Source organism: Ursus arctos, unplaced genomic scaffold (assembly GCF_023065955.2).
Source record: "Ursus arctos isolate Adak ecotype North America unplaced genomic scaffold, UrsArc2.0 scaffold_18, whole genome shotgun sequence".
NCBI lineage: Eukaryota > Metazoa > Chordata > Mammalia > Carnivora > Ursidae > Ursus > Ursus arctos.
This window is the reverse complement of record NW_026622852.1, coordinates 35,000,189-35,021,476: the sequence shown is the minus strand read 5'-3', so window position 1 is coordinate 35,021,476 and position 21,288 is coordinate 35,000,189. Positions and strand designations below refer to the sequence as shown.

The window sequence follows — 21,288 nt, the reverse complement described above, 5'->3', positions numbered from 1 at the left end:
GAAACATAAATGACTTGCTCAAAATTGTGAAGCCTGGATTTCACATTCTCACTCCAAAGCCCGTGCGCTTTTCCCTATACCAACAGTCTTAGTTGGCACCTATTTCTTTCCTCTGAGAATTGAATTTTAACGATCATAAAAGACTTGTGAAAGCTGGAAAAGTAGAACTGAGTCCTCTTTGAATGAAACTGGGATCCTACAGGGCTAAACATCACTGAATGTTCAGTTTGCTTGGGCTATGGAAGAAACGAAGAAAGGAAAGGAAGATAAGAGGGAGGGAAAGAGACAAGAAGAGAAGGAGGAAGAAGTTTAACACACTTCTCTCAGGAAGAAAGAAAATTAATAGATCAGACATGGAAAAAATTAGTAGCTATATATTTGAAACATAATGAACAAGCATATGTGTAGATATTTGCAGACTCCTTACACCTCAAAAATAAAGAACACACTTTTCTTATATAAAAATAATTCTAAAATCTCATCAATACTAGTACAGAAATAAAGTCTCGACAAACACCAGAGAATAACAGACCACATATACTGTCTATAATGCAGTTAAAGAAAAGTTTTTAAAAGTTTAAAAGATTTTTTTTAATGTCTGAAATTTTAAAACACACTCTTAAGCATTTTTTGTCAAAGAAGAAATTGTTATGTAAGTTAAGAGAAATTAAAACTGGGGCGCCTGAGTGGCACACTCGGTTAAGCGTCTGACTCTCGGTTTTGGCTCAAGTCATGATCTCAGGGTCTTGGAATTGAGCCCTGCATCGGGCTCCCAGCTCAGCAAGGAGTCTGCTGAAATTTCTCTCTCCCTTTCCCTCTGCCCCTTCCCCCACTCACTTCCGTGCTCTCTCTCTAAAATGAATGGATAAATACCAAAAAAAAAGAAAAAGAAAAGAATTTAAACTGAATGACAGTAAAAATGAAAATACGTGACGTGAGACACAGCAATGTGAAACAGTATGATTGAGAGGAACAACAAAACCAAAAGTTGGTCCTCTGAAAAGACTGACAATATACAAAAACCTCTGACAAGACTGATCAAGTAAGATCCTTGACAACAGAATAACTAGTTCTAGACTCCAGGCAAAGAAACCATAAAACTGACCAAAAAACAAGGTAACTACTTTTAGGCACTGGACAACAGAGAGTGTAAGACTGATGGTGAGAAGAGAGTAACTGATAAAGTGATCCACACGTGTACCCTCACTTCTGCCTCAGGACAATTTCTCAAGCAGAAAGCTAGAACTGAAACTAAGGTGGCAGAGACTGATGTCAGTGAAGCTAAACAGACTTGGCTCTGCAGGGCAGGATATCAAATAGGAGGAAACTGAGTAGGCACAAGGGGCAGGGGAGGAGACTCCAGATGTCTATATGGGATGGTGCCACAAGCCCTTGGCTTGGGGCTAGCCTGCACATGTCAAGACAGAGACCTCCTGTGGCTTACCACAGAGTGGCTGCTAGTGGGTTGAGATATCAAAAGAGATACTACAGGTTGAGCAATGGTGGGGGCATTTACTTTCTGTTTCTCTTACAGAACTCACGATTTTCACACTTATATTATAGCCTTCTATGTGCTTGCTTTACTTTTGGGGAGTTATTCTCTTTGAAAAGAGAAATCATATTTATCAGCATCTCTGTATATGCCAAAACACTAGATTATTATCCAAAACGAACAGATAATGCACATTTCTTGACTATACAAATAATACAGGAAAAGAACAAAGTAAAGAAAAATAAACAAAATAAATAATTACGCCAAATCTTTCCCTATATATTGTCATTTCATCTTTTTATATCTAAGAAATGAAAAACTATAGTAGCTACTCAGAAACAAATGACAAGCCATTTAAAAATCAATATAAATCTAAATGGAATTTAGGCAAAAATATAGGTTAAAATGATTATATTTAGAAGTTGGTGGATAATTAGGAAAATGCTGGGAGATATCATGAGACAAGTTCAATACTACATGTTATTATCATATTGCAATATGGTGTTTAAGTTTAGGCATTATAATAACTATATGTCCAGCAACTATTGTAAGAAAAATTTATTTTTATTCCACAGATTAGGCCTTCAACAAAAACGGATTCCTGTAATTAAAAAATATTCAAGATACCGGTACTACATATTCTTACTAATAAATGTACAATACACGTTCATCTTCTTTAAAGATTAAAGTTAGAAAATCTCAGAAATTATATAGCTCCCAACACTCCTTCATGATGAAAACACTCAACAAACTAGGAACAGAAGGGAACTAACTTTCTCAATCTGATAAAAGGCATCAGTGAAAGACCCACAGTTAATATCATACTTACTAGTGAAAGACTAAATGGCTTCTCCCTAAAACCCAGGAAAAAGGTAAGGACGTTCATTCTATTTCTATTAAACACAGTATTAGAGGGTCTAGCCAGGGCAATTGCACAAGAAAATTAGACAGAAAATATGCAGATAGGAAAGAAAAAAGTAGGGGTGCCTGGGTGGCTCAGTTGGTTAAGCAGCCAACTCTTGATTTTGGCTCAGGTCATGATCTCAGGGTCCTAGGATTGAGCCCTGCACTAGGCTCTGTGTTCAGCAGGGAGCCTGCTTGGAGATTCTTTCTCTCCCTCTCCTTCTCCCTCTGCCTCTCTCTCTCTCAAATAAATAAATAAGTCTTTAAAAAAAAATAAATAAAACCATCTCTATTTGAGGTTGACATGATCTTAAATATATAAAATCCTAAGGAATCCACATGAAAAAAAAAACCCACAACTATTAGAGTGAACAAACAAGTTTACTAGCAAGGTTACAGGATACAAGATCAAAAATCAATTTTATTTCTACACATTTACAATGTACAACCTGGAAATAAAACTAAAAAGCAATTACATTTACTATAGCATCAAACAGAATAAAATACTTAGGAAGAAATTTAACAAAAGGAGTGTACAACTCGTACACGGAAAATATCATGAAAAAATATTTTAAAAGACCTAATAAATGGAAAGACATCTGTGTTGACAGACTGATAGCCTAAACAGTGTTAGGGTGATAGTACTCCCAAACTTATTTGCAGATTCAATGCAATCTCTAAGAAAATATGAGCTGGCCTTGTTTGCAGAAATTGTGATGTTAAACCTAAAATTTATATGGAAATGCAAGTGACTCAGAATGGTCAAAGCAATCCTTAGAAAGAACAAATTCAGAGGATTCACACTTCTCAACTTAAAAACTACAAAGCTAAAATAATTAAGACAGTGTGGTACTAGCAGAACGATAAGTAAATAGATGAAGGGAATAAAAGTGAGGGAGGAAAAAAAAATCCAGAAAAATACCCTCACATTTACAATTGATTTTCGCCAAGGGTGCCAAGACAATTCAATGAGGGAAAGAATAGTCTTTTCAACACATAGTACTAGGATGACTAGATAGCCACAGAATCTACAAGAATGTAAAAATACATATCCACAGAATGCAAAAGAATGAAGTGGAATTGACTCCTCCTCACACCATACCCAAAAACTAACTCAAAATAGATCACAGAGCTAAATATTAAAGCTAAAACTATAAAACTCGTAGAAGAAAACATAGAGGTAATCTTTTTAACCTTAGATTTAGCAAAAGTTTCTTAGATATGACACCAAAAGCACACATAACAAAAGAGAAAAAAGGTAAATTGGACTTCACCAAAATTTTAGAAATTAGTGCTTCTAAAAACATTATCAAAAAAGTGAAAGACGATTCACAGCATGGGAAAAAACATCTGCAAATCAGAAATCCAATAAAGGTCTAAGATCCAAAATATATGAGGAATTCTTACAACTTAACATTAAAAAGACAAATGAAACAATTAAAAATGGGCAAGTGATCCGAAGACACATTTTTCCAAAGAAGATCTACAAACAAGCACATGAAAAGATGCTCAACATCATCAGTCATCAGGGAAATGTAAATCAAAATCACAACAAGATGCCACTTCACACCCATTAGGACGGCTCTAATAAAAAAGACAAGCATTGATGATGGTGTGCGAAATTAGAATTTTCATACACTGCTGGCGGGAATGTAAAATGATGAAACCACCACAGAAAACCGTCTGTTAGTTCCCCAAAGGCTAAACACAAAATTACTATGTTATCTAGTCCATTTCTATATGACATACCCAAAGGAAACACATATCCACACACAAATGTACAATAATGCTCATAGCTCATTACTCCTACTAACCAAAAAGTAAAACAACCCAAATATCCATTAAGCGATGGATAATCAAAATGTGGTATATCCATACAATGGACTATTATTTGGCAATAAAAAAGGAATGACATACTACAACATGGATGAACTTCAAAAACATTAAATGAAAGAAACCAGTCACAAGGCCATATATTTATGATACCAATTACATGAAATGTCAGAATAGGCAAATTTATAGAAACAAAAATGCTAGAGAGAAGAACAATGGTTGCCTACAGTTGGGGGGCCTGAGGGAAAATGTGAAGGCTGCTAATGGGTATGATTTTTTTTGGAGTGCTGAACATGTTTTAATATTGATTATGGTGACAGCTGCACAATTCTGTGACTATACAAAAAAAAAAAAAAACCAAAACAACATTGAAATGTACACTTAAATGGATGAACTGTATGCTGTGTAACATATATCTCAATAAGCTGTTACAAAAAAGTACGTACAGCTCAAAATGTGAGGACTGGAAGAGAAAGACACATATGAAGAGACTGCCTCAGATATTTGGAGTACTTGAATTACAGCCACAGATCACTTCCAGGACAGAGACTACTGAAACAAAAGTAAATGATCCCTAGAGCAGCTTGGCTCTTCTAAGATATACATTTATATAATATATATGGTTTTCCTTTAAGAATTCCATAGGTAAGTTTTTAACCAAAAATACCTAGGCTAAGACAGAATTAGCTATAAAATTCCTCTACACTTAAATAATAATCTTATTTTAAAACCAGCTGTCTACTTTTGAATAGGGAACAATATCTAATAATGTAAGAATTAGCCTCATGATGCAAATAAAATTCATAAGATATGTCACAGTGATAGAAGGATATGCACCCTCCCCAATCCTCTCAACAACCACACAATGAAGATGAGGAAATCAGGATTCAGAAACATTAAGTGACTTGCCTATTCAGGAATGAGATAGCAAAGCTAGGATTTGAACTTAAGACTGCCTGTCCCCAAAACCTGTGATCTTACACCACACTATCTCCTGTGTTCAAGAGGGAATAAAGCTGCCAACAAGGCAATTATAATACAACAGACTAAGCACAAATATGTCCTACTCTAAAATTCTGAAATGTTAAAGCTTAAAGGAACCTCAGAAAACATCTACCCCAAGTATGTCATTTGACAAATGAGACAATGCTGTCTGCAGTCTCTGATCAGCTATAGCTATTTCCACTACTCTCTGGTGTCCAATATACTATTAGACTATCTGCAAATCTTTCCTGATAGCCTCAGCATAAGTCAAATGAGGACTCAAACAAGAGCTGTGTTTCAGAAAGTTATGGATGCGCTGAATAAACAACCCAAAATTTACCTTTTTAGACTGTAGTAACAATAAAAAATAAACGTTCCTGTTACTTGCCAAGTATGCAGAATTCTAGTCATATATGAATTTATAATACTGATTTATAGCTACTTTGAATTCTTACCTTTGTGGCCACAAGAAACATGGTATAAAGGAACATAAGGTTATGCCTTGATACTGCCAGATGCTTCGTGTGCTGGAAAGTGAAGATAACTGACCCCAGTAGGGTTACCTTGGCAGGGCTGAAAATAAAATACGATTTAAGTCAGTAAGTAATAAACATGATCCATCTCTACACTTCTCAAAGAGTACTCTGGAAAATATTAATTTAATGAGTTATTAATAGACGAAAATTGGTTCTGTGAATATACTTATGAAGTTTTAGAAGTGCTAAGTTATAAAAAGTATAATTTCACTCTGATAAAATATCAGAGATCTTAGAATGTTCATACATACATTGTGACTCTCTGATAGAGTTCATTTCTATATACAGCATTTCTGAAACACATCTGACCATATACTTTTTCACAAAGATTTGAAAGTCCCATGTTCCACAATATGACTCGGAAAAAGATTAGTCATTACAGTACAAAATAAGCTCCTTCAGTCAGGTGGGAAAAGGAAAAGAAAGCCCTGATTTATAGTATTTTCCCATTTCCATGGTGTAAATACTCCCATCACAGTAAATTTCAGGCTGCTGTACAGAATGGAGAAGAGACAGATACACACATCAGCTCTCATATAACAGTATAAGCCAGACCCAGCACATTACTTTGCTAACTCCAGCACAGAATATCATTAGCATTTGCTAGTAGCTTAATAAAATAATGCTGAAATTTTAACATCTACAGTAAGATGTTGATCTACAAGAAGAAGCATTACTTTTGTACTATATATTTGCCACACATTTAAAGTATATCTTAGTAACAGATCATTATTTAGCTTTGTGCTTACAACTAGAGAAAGAGAAATGATAAACTCTTAGAATGCCACACTGCAAAATACGACAAATTTCATTTCATGAAAAATTACCTATTTATTATAAGCTTAGGACTGAGTTCAAAAGAGGATTAGATTTGGGCAACAGGGGTTTAGACCTTGCATAAGAGTTGACTGGGCAGCTCTCATGTTTTGGAACAGTGGTCTCCAAAACTTTTTAACTGTGCACCTCTCTTGGGACCCCCCCAAAAAAAAAAAAAAAAGTGTTTTAGGACACTAGTATGTGTTTATCAATTAATTTATAAATTCTATATACATACAACTGTATTATAAAATGTACACCAAATTGACATTTTTAAAGGATGAGATTAAAAGAAAAAGGAACTAGGTTTATCTTAATGTCATTTTGCTATTCTTTGTTTCTAATAGTTTGGGTTCTGTACCATAGTGCCTCCTCATGGGTTCCTCTTAGCATACTCACAGTCCATTCTGGATTGCATTCCCTTAGAGCATAAATTCAGAGGCTCTGAATCTGAAAAGCAAGGATTCTGCAAACAATAAAATGGGACAGGGAATTGGAGAAGGGCTGAGATTTAGGAAAATGTCAATGAGACTGGTTTGGAAGATCAGGATGCATTTAGAAAATATTCTTATATTAATTTCCTATGAAACTAGGAAATGAGCTTATCTGCATCTGAAATACAATAGTGGAATAGGTACAGGGTAATAGAGACATTTCCATTCCAAAAGGGAGAAAATGAAAGGAAAGGAAGAAAGAGGTCACTGGTCCTTTGCAATTTCAAAATCCAGCAGGGCAAATTCCATTAGGTTTCAAGGTTTCAAGGCCTGGGAATAATCCTCTGTGACATTAGGCTCCATCCTCTGAGTCCATAGCTCTAACCTCTGCACTCATGACTCTGGCCTTTGCACCTGGACTCCAACCTGTGGGCCTGGCCTCAGACCTCTAGGCCCATGGCCCCCAGCCAAAATCCATTTTTCCTTTTCTTTGAAGGTAACACATGTTTGCAGCCGAGCAGTTTTATCAGCCTGTTTCCCGCCTATAGATTTTTGGGAGTCTGACAGCCTCCTTTTATTTCACCTTATCTCTGTCCCTTTCAGTGCAAGCTGACAGTGTTTCTACTGATACACCATTTTCAAAAACCTTGTGGGTCTCCAGCATATGACACAGGGATCCATGACATTAGTTAAGATGGTCCTCCACATACCTTTTCTGGATAATCTCATGTTTATTCCCGGCTTGTGCTGTGATGGCTGAATGGATCCATGAGTCACACACCTAATTTCTTTAACACTAGCAAAAGTTTTCCAGCCACACCCTTTACCTTTAATCTTTACCTTTAGAGTAAAACTTAGAAAGTCTCCACAATAGACTTTCCTAAAAATGAATCTCATAATTTAATCATCTTTTGCAATCTGGATAGGCTGAGAATTTTCCAAATCATCATCTTGGTTTCTTTGTTCAGCAGTTACTCCCTCAATTCAACGTTTCCTCTCTCACTTTACTAAAAGCAGCAAGGAGAGACCAGTCCAGACCTTTAACGCTGCTTTGAAATCTCCTCAGCTAAATACCCACGTTCACTACTCACATATTATGCTTTCCACGTAACTGTAGCACACAACTCAACGAAGTTTTCTCCCACCGTATAACTGTATCACATCTCCTCCAATTTCCAGTATCATGCTCCTCATTTTCCTCTGAGCCCTCACCAGCAACTTTAACATTCATAATTCTACCAACATTGTGTTTATGACAATATATGTATTCTCTAAGACCATCTAGGCTTTCTCTACTATGCAAAAATATTTGGTTATAGATAAATGAAAATTTATATATATACACACATACACAAAATACCATAATGAACCAGTGATCAATCCCATCTGACCAACTGATAATTCTTTCATTCATCTAATATTTATTTTTACTACATGGTAGATTTGTTCAAGGATACAGTGCAGGTTATCTGGCTTGCTCAAGGATACAAGCAAGAGAGAGAATAATAAGAAATGAAGTCAAAGCAAATAGGGTGTGGAAGAAAGGCAGATCTTGGACAGCTTTATAGGCCATCTGGGGAGTCTTTCCAAGGTTTTGAACAAAGGAGAAACAATTCGATTGTGGTTATAAGAGCCCAAGAAATGTTTTATGAAAGACATTTCAAGGCATATGCTCAAAATGAGAAAAATTCCCCTTGAATCTCATTAATGCCTTATTTATAACTTATCAATCAAAGCCTTGTTTGTTCTTATTTCTAAACTACCTCATTCACACTTTAAGGGGTACTTTCCAAGTTAAATATCCCAGAATTTGTTGGTTCTCACAAACATATAAGTATCATATAGACTGCTTCTCAACTTCATTTTTAATCTATTCCAACGAGCTTTTTTTCACAGGGAGTCTTTCCTCACCTTGCTTACTATGGCCACTATTCCCTAAGTTTTTTCCTTCTTTAACCGTGGAAAGAGTAACTACATCTCTCTATTTCATTTTCAGGAGCATCGAGGATACATCTGTAACCTATTTAAGAATGAGTCAGTGTCTTTAGATAACATTTAATGATCAGATTCTCTTAAATGGGTGCAAAAGGTAGTCTGTACTCTACTAATTATGGAGTGGTTTATTTCCTCTAATCTTTTCCTATTTTTATGTGTAATTAAGCTCAACTCTCATTTTTAAAGCAACAAGGCGTTATGATACAGACTGATTTGTTCTCATAAGCTTAACATTTTACTACTATGTGAATCTGAAATCTGAGTAATGTTGCAGTCATTAATGAAAATCCCAAGAACCTGCAACTGATTCATTTCCATCCAGGGAAGTATGTTCCTACGCAGTTTTCTCTCCATAAATACACACTCTTCCCACAAATCTGCAACAATCCAGGAGCTTTGGTTTGCTTTTATTTTCTAAGGGGAGGAACCCACAGAGAAAAGAATCAATATTTATTTTAAAAACTACATTTGAGAGAGCAGACTTTTTGAAAGGGTAAGTTTCCTGATTCTCTTCCCATTATCATGATTATTTTTTCAGCTCCATTGTATCCATATTTAGAAATTTGGTAAGATTTAAGAATAAAAAGCTGGTCTCAGTATAGTTTACACCAACTCACTAGGACATCTTCAGCCATTCATCAGCTTCTGGTTTCCAACCTCCTTTTACCAACTGCTCAAAATTCGTGATAATGCTACCTCCTGCACCTAAAAATAACATAAAACAAGAATATTTAGCCAAATTTTATGGAGAAAATATTTGAAACAACCCAAGAAGATCCCCAAAATATTATTTTGAGGATAAAGAAAAAAGTTTTCTTGTACATTTATGGTACTGAGGCAACTGTAATTCCTCCCTTTCATCAGTGTTGGCAACTGCTTATTGTACCATAATTAAGGTTAAAATTAAGGTTAAGGAGCCTCAAGCACAGAGATGTTCCTAAAGGTTTATTTCAGGCCTAAAAAATAAAATTTTCTGCTTTATCATTTCATTCCCTGATACTGGTTTTAGATGCAGTACAACGAGAGATTAGAGAAGTTTGTTCAATTCCTACATACAAAAGAACTCAACAATAAAGGTAAGTGATGTAGAGTAAAGATGAACCCATAATCAATCATATTTACTACTTCCAGTTATTAGGATGAAAAAAACAAAAAAAAGAGCAATTTTTAATATAATCTTTTTACATAATTTCTTAAGTCAACTTGTTTTATTTATGGTGGCACTATACCTTAACTATGAATCCCTCTGGTTCTGAGCTACTAATCAAACCAATCATAAAAATTTTATATTGTAAGGTAGTCAGGCTCAAAATAATGGTTGATGACTAGTACTAGTAAAAGTGCAATTATGAATTAACTTTACTAGCCAAGAGAAGACTTCGTCCTCCCAAAAATACTGTTACTAAAGTATACGATCCTCATTAATATAACCAGACAACCATTCAGTAGCAGTAGTATATCAATAATGGGATATTTACAAACATATAATGTTAATATTACCTCGAGCCCATCCAATAGCTATCATGACTATCCAGCCATTTTTGTAATAGCTATTAGCATGTGTGACTCCACCTACTATTTTCCAAGTTCTGGTCACTTCTTTCATTCCGGCAGCCAAGAGTTGAACTGGTAGGAAAGAATAGCCCTGGGAAACTAGGTCACATGGGCAATAAAATGTAATATACCTGAAATTAAAATTTAAATATTTTAATATATAAAGTATAAATATTTACAATAAAAATACTTTAATAAATATTTTATAAATAGTGTTAAGTATATTATGTGCATTAATATACAGATACAATTATAAATTATTTAATGAATATTTAATATACACTTAATTTAGTTAAGTAAGCTTAGATTTTTAAACAATTAAATCATGAGAAGAGCAATAAAAAGAAATAAAAACCCAGCATATTGGCAATAACAATTTGGCAAAGCACAACAAACTGAACTATCCATATTAACGAAGAATTTGATTTCAAAAAGACCACAGATTGGGTAGTTAATTTTTCTAAATCACAGGAGGCATATATAATAATTTGCTAAAAACATGTGATCAAAGAGGAATTTCATCTTGTTTGGACTTCTGAATACTCTATATATGCAAAAAAGTATTTACTGAGTTCCTAATTTGTGCCTATACTCTTCTAGAAGGTTAAGTACTGAATCCACTAACTAAATAAAGCAAATGTATAGGGGCGCCTGGGTGGCTCAGTCGTTAAGTGTCTGCCTTCAGCTCAGGGCGTGATCCTGGAGTTCTGGGATCGAGCCCCACAACAGGCTTTTCCACTGGAAGCCTGCTTCTTTCTCTCCCACTCCCCCTGCTTGTGTTCCCTCTCTCACTGGCTTTCTCTCTCTCTGTCAAACGAATAAATAAAATCTTTAAAAAAAAAAAAAAAGCAAATGTATAATCACTTCTAGGATAGGGACTTCTCTAACAGAGTGTGTTTGTCCCCTGGAAAAAGGAATTAGAGAAGAGCCCTTAGTAGCTGAGAAGGGCTGCATTTCAACCCTATTAACATCTTTACCTGTGCCCTTTTGTGCAGCACATTAACTAGGACTTATACAAAGAAAGTTCACCTCAAGGAGACAGATTTGTGTTGAGGAAAATTATTTTTACATACATGTAAAAGAATATGAAAGTTGTTCTCTAATTAAATTGTGACACTAGTTTAAGAATAACTCACTCCTCCTCAGGTAAATTATTTTTTGAAGCCTAATTTTTTCTAAGCACCTGTTCAAACAGTTTACCAATAGTGTTAACCGGAAAAAACACTAGTTTTTTTTCTCCCATTTCTAAAATACTCCGGCAGACAATTTTGTGCTTAAAGCAGAACATAATCTTTCTAATGGAGTGAAGATATGTGGTGATGTATTCTATATATTTCTTCCAAAAGAACTGTAATTCATGATTCATAAAGTCAGAATTCCCAAAAGTATTCATGGAATATGAAATTTATTTGTTAAAATACTACTTCAGAGATCCAACGCAAGATGCAAGGTTTGTTTAGGCTGAAGCACCCTTTCTTCATCTCCACTTACCAGTTCCTTCTTATTCTTCAAAGTCCCACTCAAATACTACCATGTACATTTGACTGTGGGAGTTTCATTTTAATATTCTCAGTTCAGACTAAATTCTGATGGCTCTGTACAACTAAAACAATCAGTTCTTATGCCTCAACATATCTCTTTACATATTTTTCTCTATAACATATAAACAGTGTAAAGCTCATAGTAAAATATAATGGTCCTTAGATGGCAGTAATCATTCATTTCGTTATCCCCTCACCTAAAATTCAGCATGATGAAAAGTAGCTCTGAATTAAATAATTTATTAGCAGTTAATCAGGAGACAAAATATATCAAATCAAAGAATCAGCTGATAATTAAAGAGTTTGAGAGAAAGGAATAAATTATGAGAGTAGTAAAAAGTATTTTGAAAACACATATCATTCAAAAATTTTACATGTTCATATATTTTGAGAGCCTCAATACACCCCTCTCTTTAAATACAGAATAAGGAAGTTGATTAAGTACTGGGAGAAGATGTCACACTTAAAATAAGCAATTTTTAAAAATATTTTTAACTATAATAAAAATACTTTGGTATCCACCATAGAGCAGATTAAGAAAGGGGAATTAGGTTTCCCTTTAGCAGTAATGAATGCTCAAAAGTAAAATACTCAAAGAAACAACAAAAACTAAAAGAATACAGTATAATGACCCCATTTTCATTCTCTACACCAAGACTATCTTTAACATTAGTTAAAAAACCTAAATTATTAGCACTTGGACTTTTTATATTCAACTATGTGACATTATGGCATATGGTCTAAAATTTGTAATTATTGCTATTTTAAAATAAACAAGTCTTTATCCTGTTTAATCAGATATTGTTAAAGTATACCTACAATAAGCTAACATTTTAAACAGAAAACAATTCTCTTTTTCAAGTGTTAAATAGCCACAGGGCAAAAAAACAATTGTTTACTGTTCTCAGTAGATTCACAAGTAAACATATCAGACCAATGGCTCCCTAAACAGCCATTCTTGCTCTATAATGTAAGTCAGCTTTTTAAAATTCCCTTAATGAACCACTCAACCAACATGCATTAAGCAATCAGCATGTCCCTCCTTTTAAAAAGATTATATTTCACCTCTTACTAAAATCGTCACATCTAAGGCAACTTTAACTTGTAAAGTGTCTAAAGAAAACACACTGGAAAAGAAGAAATGGGACATATCAGACAAGAAACAGAATGAGAAGGAAAATGATTTCTCATACATTTTTAAGTCACATAGGTTAAAAGAGGGAAAAAATAGCAAAGTATAGTTCAAAATAATAGAGGATAGCCTAAAATAGGATGCAGATAAGATGTCAGGCCACTGACAAAGAAACCTAAACCAGTTTAAGTAGGAAAGATGAAAGTAGAATTTAGGTTAATACCAAGAGCTGAGCAGAGAGAAGCTTCCCACAGTTAGTCAGAGAACCCTTGTTTTCACTCTATTATTAATTCTACTCCTCTGACTACAAAAGACAGTATTACGTAACTAAGCCAAAACAGAATGACAAATTAAATACAGTTCATATCAGTCTAATATGACAGGTTTGCTTTTGCTCTTATTACTCTAACAAATTAATAACTTTATATATTTTATGTATGCTTTGAAAAATACTGGATGACAGACCTATAAAACTATACCTTTTCTTGTATTTTTCTTCAAAGCAATAGTCTCGATTATGCAAATGTGCAATATTTAATAGTTGATACTTGGAAGTTTAAGGAAACCAAACTGGGGCACAAAACCCAGTACACAGAAAAATTACAAAATATTAATTTCCCCCAGAACAGATTTCAAAAAGAAAAATCCTACAAAGGTATACACTGTCTTCCAAACAATACTATACTGTGACACACCAAGCTATTGTTTTCCATTGCCAGTAGATGGTGCTAATATCCACATGTGAGCACTATGAGCTGTTGTACTAAATAAAGATGGCCTTTCCAGTAAGTGCATTCACGGAATCCCGCAGTTCAGCTTCCTAGAGTTTGGAATACATTCCAAATATAATTTTATCTCTCAAATTAAAATCAAATAAAGCAAAGATTACAAATTTTTTCTCAACATTAAAACATTAAAAATAAAGTAGTAAAATATACTGTGTCTTTAAACAAGTATCCTTTTTATATTCAAGGGTCTGAGAGGACAGAGATACTGTCTCTATTTCCAGAATCCAAAACAACACACTGCCATAAGAGCCAACAGAGCAAGTTACTTAACCCATCTTGCTCAGTTACATCATCTGCTAAATGAGAATAAAACAGTACCTTACCTCACACAATTCTTGTAAGGTTTAAGGGAGATAATATATAAAAAGCACTTAAAAAAAATGTCTAATACATAGTGAATACTCTTATCAGTGGCTGCTATTATTACTGTTTTATAACCAACAACAATGCTCATCAGCAAAATAAAATATAGATATTAATAAATTATACAGCATGAGAAGGAATGTACTACAACCACATCCAAAGATACAGGTGAATCTAGTAATATAATGTTGAGTGAAAAAAAAACAAGTCTCAGGGGTGCCTGGGTTGCTCAGCTGGCTAAGTGTCTGCCTTTGGCTCAGGTCATGATCCCAGGGTGCTGGGATCAAGTCCCGCATCAGGCTCCCTGCTCAGAGGGGAGTCTGCTTCTCCCTCTAATTCTGCCCCGCACCCCCACCCCGCTCATTTTCTCTCTCAAATAAATTAAAAAAAAAAAAACAAAAAACCACATCCCAGAGAACTATATACAGTATAATATTCCATTTTAAAATAGGGCCAAAAACAAGTAAAACTAAAAACTTATTGTGTAAATATTCATATGTTATTATGCTTTCTTTTTTTTAGAAAGGTAAGATAAACAAAAACAGGAAAGAGGTTATCTGTAGGAAAAGTGCAAAGAAATGGGGCAGGGGAGAAGAAATATATGTAAGTTATTGGTAAAGTCCAGTTCTTAGGTTGGGTGCAATACAGTGGAAATATAAATTCGTTAACCACTTTGAGGAATGATCTGGCATTATGTAGTACAGTTTAAGAATCACTTTCTCTGTAACTCGATAAATCTCTTTTTTTTTTTAAGATTTTATTTATTTATTTGACAGAGAGACAGCCAGTGAGAGAGGGAACACAAACAGGGGGAGTGGGAGAGGAAGAAGCAGGCTCCCACCCAGTGGAGGAGCCTGATGTGGGGCTCGATCCCAGAACGCCGGGATCACGCCCTGAGCCGAAGGCAGACGCTTAACGACTGCGCCATCCAGGCGCCCCTCAATAAATTTACTCTAAAGCAAATACCAAGAGAAAATCTTGCTTGTGTACACCAGTAAGTACATAGAAGAATATTCTTAACAACACTGTTTGTAATAGAAAAACTAGAAACAACTCTCTGTCAACAGAAGAATGGATGAATAAATTATGACAACTAATTCTAGTATGCTATAACTGAAAATTAATAAATTACAACCATACACAATAAGACTGAATCTCAAGAACACAGACTGACCAAAAACACCAAGTCACGGAAAAATACATACACATGATGCCATATATAATACTTTCAAAAACTATATTGTTTAGGGATATAATGCTTAAACACACAGAACACAGAAAAGTAAAGGAATGGATAAGCACAAAATTAAGAGTAATGGTTACCTCTGAGAAAGGAAGAAAGGAGATGGGATCAAGCAGGAGGCGGGGTGGTAGCATACAAGGGACACTGAAACTAATGGCATGGGTTTAGGGAAGATGGTGGCAGCACTGGCTGCATAGACTTTATCTCTTCAAATCCCAACATAAACACAGGGCAACTAGAAAGCAAAACCAAAATCCCATCCACAACACTTAAAATTATGTGACAAGGTATCCCTTCAAATCCCAAAATGCAAACAGGCGGAGACAATTCACCAATACCCATAAGACCTATACTTTTTTGAGGAAGAAGAAAGCAACAAGGTGGCAACTAATGGACCAAAGAACAAAACAACTCCAAAATAGCAAAGGGGTATTCACTAGAAAGCACAACAGGCCAATTTGGAAACAATAACAACAGCTGAAACTGGGAGAGACGCTGGCATTCTCCAATACCAGGTGAGACAAAGGGTCCATAGTAAAAAGTTCCTAAGAGGTTAAAGCATTTTAGTCCCCATGAACTTCCAAAACGGATCCACCCACGCTGTCTCCCAGAACAAGCCCCATGTGAAGAAAACACTGGTATAGAATCAAAACTGAGCAGTACAGAGCAACAGAAGAAATGGAAGGTTCAGACCAAACTGGGTAAGGGGAAAGAGACGCAGGAAATCTAACAAAGGTCTGTCCTCATCTTTTGAACACTATAAAAACAACAGAAGCAGGAGCTCTATGAAGTCAGAACATCTTTTCTGAATTACCCTAAAAGTTCAAGAAACCCAATTCAACATAAAAACGACCAACAGAAAAGTATCAAGGTCAAATCTCACACAAATTTATTTTAAGAAAAAAAGCAGAATAAATCCCTACAGACAATGGAAGCACTCAGGAAAATATGTCCACTGAACAGATCAAAACCGCAAACCAATATTTCCAAACAAGCTAAAGACATTAAGAAAAGTGATACAACACATAAAAGAACAACATACATCAAAATTAGAAAAACTGAGAACTGAAGATTCAATTCTTAGGGGGGAAAAATTTTTTTTAAAGGAAATCACTTCAGTAATGAAAACCAAACTAGATTGAAAACAAAGAGAAATAAACATAACAATACCTTGAAAGAAATAGAAGGGGAAAGGGAAAAACATTTTAAATCTAAAAAAAAGAGATTTAAAAAGTCCACTGAAGAAAGACAAAGAGCCATATACCAACCACACAAGTTTCTGAAGAGTACAAATAATAAAATAATTTGTTCTCAGTTAAAGAACAAAAAACAAAATACCATGTACCTACTAAAAAGAAATATACCACATACCTAAAAATACTGACCCAGAAGGAACAACACTAAGATTTATTTTATTTAAATTATTAGGCTTTAACAGGAAAAAAAAATATTTGGGGCATCTAGAAGAATATGTGACTTATAAGGAAAAGAAAATTAAATGATCATCAGACTTTTTCCACAGCAATGCTTTATGACATAAGAAATGAAGTAACATTTTAAAATCCTCAAAGATACAAAGTATAATCCAATTATTTTATACCCAGTAAAACTGACTTTCAAGTACAAAAGACACAAACATCAACATATGGGAATTCAGTGATGAATCTCCTAGAGCATAAGCGTCAAACAACCAAAATCACTAAAGAGACACAGACATAAGGACTAGTGATAAGCATCGAACATAAAATTATCTCTAAAACTAAGAATGAATGAGGATTAGGAAGGGAAAAGTAATAGTATGTAATAGTTACAACTAGGACAATGTAGAACAGTACATCTATTTTAAAAAAGGAAAGAGAACGAGAAGCATATATCCAAAAAAATTAATGTTCTCAGTAATCACATCAGTGGTAGTATTAGTACTATTACTCCAAAGCTATTGTGTATTGTGTGTAAAATAAAGAATAAAAGAAATGAGTAATGTTGGAATATTCTAATTCTCTTACGTCTTGTGCCCTCAAGAAAGAAAATTCTTAGTGTGGAAGAAAGGAGATACATACACACACACACACACACACACATACACACATATAATATATGTAACAGAAAAGGCTCTTTTATGTGTTAAGGTTCTTTTACGTGTTAATGAAGGCTCTATGGTCTTGAATTTGAATTAGAAATATCAATATGAACTCATGAATAATTTTCATCCTTAATTTTCCTAGTTCTGTCCACTGAAAAAACTTAGAAACAATATCAATCCAGTAATAATGAACATCTCTACTGCTCAAATTTTGGTCTTGAAATGCCATTTCTCACTAAAAGAAACTAGAGCTTCTTAGAGAAATGAGTGGTTGCAGAAGAAAAGTACAAGATGAATCTTATATTAAGTAGCAAGGAGCTAATCCACCTGAAGAACCAATCTGAAGAAGCTCCCACCAGCCAAAGATGAAACAATCTGAGCATCAATAACGACAACTGCAATTTATTGAAATCTATAAAATACGCTTAACTCCGTAAGTTCATAATTACTCAAAACACACACAAAAAATGGTCGCCTTTGGAGGATGACAGAGGACCAAATAATTATCACGAAAACTGGTACATAAAGATAAAGAATCAAGGATTTATCCTGCTGTTCCTATATGTTTCTACAACTGGGTAACTAAATAATAGATGATTGGTGGGAAGTATTTATTTATACTACTCCATCTAATGCATAAGAAGAAAAGATAGAATTAGACTATTACCAGTTTGCAATTCCCAGTTAATTAATTCACTCATTAAGTGTAAGAGTGCTAATGTCAACAAAAAAGAAAGCAAATCAGATATTTTGGGCCTCTTATGGTCTTGTCAAAGGGATCTAACCTGAATCTGATATGTATTCTGAATCAAGCTATCAATTTTCAGGAAACACAGAGAATACAGAAATATAATGATCTGCACCATGAGTATGCAATCAGCACATTCCAGACTATGAAAAACTCTCTACATGTCAAATGGCTCCAGTTCTTCAAGAGATAAATTATAAGGGAAAAAAGGTATGGAGGGGGAACATATAAAATGAAAGCGACTTAAGAGACATCAATTTTCTTAATAGACATGACTAAATTACAGTGCCTAGGGATGAACATTTGGATGATTAAATTATAAAAATATACAAGCAATTACCATAAAAGTCAAGATAATGATGTGCTGCTGTAATGGTTACTTAAGGTGGGAAAAGCACTGTGATCGGAATGGGACACACAACACGGGCTTCTAGCATGAAGGGCAAAGCCTTATCTCTTGACTTGGGTAGTGGTTTCAAGGTTATACTTTATAATAATTCATTAGGTAAAATATTTGTTTTTTGTGGTTTTCTAAATTTTTACTTTATAATAAAAAGATTCTTATTCTAAATGATGGAAATGCAGTTTTTATTGTATCACAGTTCTTTATACATTGCATATATTTTATAAATATTCTTTTGTACCTGTTCAATATTAATTGAAAATTTTTAAAGAAAAAAAATTGTAATAAATAAATAAATAAAAGTAAGATAAAAAGATTTGATCCTAAAAAAAGAAAAGTGTTTAAAATGAAAACTCGGGGCACCTGGGTGGCACAGCGGTTAAGCGTCTGCCTTCGGCTCAGGGCGTGATCCTGGCGTTGTGGGATCGAGCCCCACATCAGGCTCCTCTGCTATGAGCCTGCTTCTTCCTCTCCCATTCCCCCTGCTTGTGTTCCCTCTCTCGCTGGCTGTCTCTATCTCTGTCAAATAAATAAATAAAATCTTTAAAAAATAAATAAATAAATAAATAAATAAATAAAATGAAAACTCATCTAGGAGCGCCTGCATGGCTCAATCGGTTAAGCGTGTCTGCCTTCGGCTCAGGTCATGATCCAGGGTCCTGGGATCGAGCCCCACATCGGGCTCCCTACTCAGCGGGGAGTCTGTTTCTCACCCTTCCTCTGACCCTCTGCCTGCTTGTGCTCACTCTCACTCTGTCTCTCCAAATAAATAAATCTTTAAAAAAAGGTGAAAACTCATCTTGGTTAAGATCATAATCCAAACGCTAAATTGAATTCAGACCCTGCCATTCACCAATTCCCTAAGCCTAAATTTCCTCCTATATAAAACTGGGATAATAAAAGATCTGAGGTTAACAAATCATTAAATACTATTCTATTAATTCACCATGTAAAAATGCATTTATTTTCCATTTCTAATATACCCTTTAAGCCAAGAAAGCATCCATTTATAGACAAGCAATTTTATTTCTTTAAGGGATCAAATAATCAAGACCTGTAATCCTTACTATTCAATCAGAAATCCCTTGTAACAATACATAGTAGTCCATTCCTTTAGCAATGTATTTAATGAACCTAGAAAAGTACTTATCAAACAGTTCAAAAAACAAAGTCCCTGTTCTGATAAGTTATTATTCTAGTAGAATGAGACAGATCAACATAAAAAAGAAATAAACAGATAATATGTCAGACAGTAATAAGCCCAAGAAGAAAAATAAAGAAGGATGATGTGATACTCATGGGAAAGGAGGTGCTATTTCAGTCAGGGAGGCCTCTCTGGGGGGGAAAAGTAAATAAATAAATAAATAAATAAATAAATAAATAAATAAGTGTGTGTGTGTGTGTATACACACACACACATACATGCATGCCTTCTGGGGAAATAGCATTACAAAGAGAAGATGCCAAGCACAAACATACTGAGGTAGAAAAACACCTTATGCATTCAAGAAATGGTAAAACCAATGGTGGCTAAAACAGAATGAACAGGAGTACAATGGAAAGACATTACATCAGAAAGAATGAAAGGGAAGATACTGTAGGATTTTATAGGCCATGGTAAGAGTCTTAGATTTTGTTCTTAATCAGAAAAGAAACTACTGAGCATAGAAGTAATATGTTTTAACTTTTTTTTTTTTTTTGAGTAGGCTCCACACCCAGCGTGGAGCCTGACACAGGGCTTGAACTCACAACCCTGAGATCAAAACCTGAGCTGAGATCAAGAGTCAGACACCTAACTTACTGAGCCACCCAGGCACCCTTCTAACTTATTTTTAAATAATCACTTTGTCCATGCAAGAAAGAGTGGTGGTCGGTATACAGGAGCAGAAGTGGAAGTGACAGTAAGTGTCAGACTCTGGATATCCTACTTTTTATATAGTTTCAGCATTATAAAAATTATAATAAATTAAATCATAAAAATTATAATAAATGCTAAGCTGATCTTTTTAAAATATTGTTATAGAAATAATAGTCCTTGAGAAAGCCTTTTAAAACACAGCATTATACCCTCTAGGTCCATCCATGTTGTTGTAAATGGCAAGATGTCATTCTTTTTTTTTTTTTTTCTTTTAAGATTTTATTTATTTATTTGACAGAGAGAGAGACAGCCAGCGAGAGAGGGGAACGCAAGCAGGGGGAGAGGGAGAGGAAGAAGCAGGCTCCCAGCAGAGGAGCCTGATGCGGGGCTCGATCCCAGAACGCCAGGATCACGCCCTGAGCTGAAGGCAGATGCTTAACAACTGAGCCACCCAGGCGCCCCAAGATCTCATTCTTTTTTATGGCTGAATAATATTCCATTTTATGTACATACCGTATCTTTTTTATATACTTATCTATGGATGGACACTTGGGTTGCTTCCATTTCTTGGCTATTTAAATG

General features: G+C 34.8%; 1 protein-coding gene across 2 annotated transcripts in view; it reads right to left on the bottom strand.

Moving 5' to 3' along the window:
* TMEM38B (transmembrane protein 38B) overlaps positions 1-21,288 on the bottom strand; it is a 48,180-nt gene that overhangs the window by 12,187 nt on the left and 14,705 nt on the right. For both annotated transcript variants that reach the window (XM_026506069.4, XM_057313644.1), the window contains 3 exons: positions 10,494-10,678; positions 9,611-9,698; positions 5,668-5,785 (listed from right to left, as the gene is read on the bottom strand). In XM_026506069.4, the coding sequence (XP_026361854.1) occupies positions 5,668-5,785; positions 9,611-9,698; positions 10,494-10,678 (391 nt within the window). The remainder of the gene's footprint in view (positions 1-5,667; positions 5,786-9,610; positions 9,699-10,493; positions 10,679-21,288) is intronic.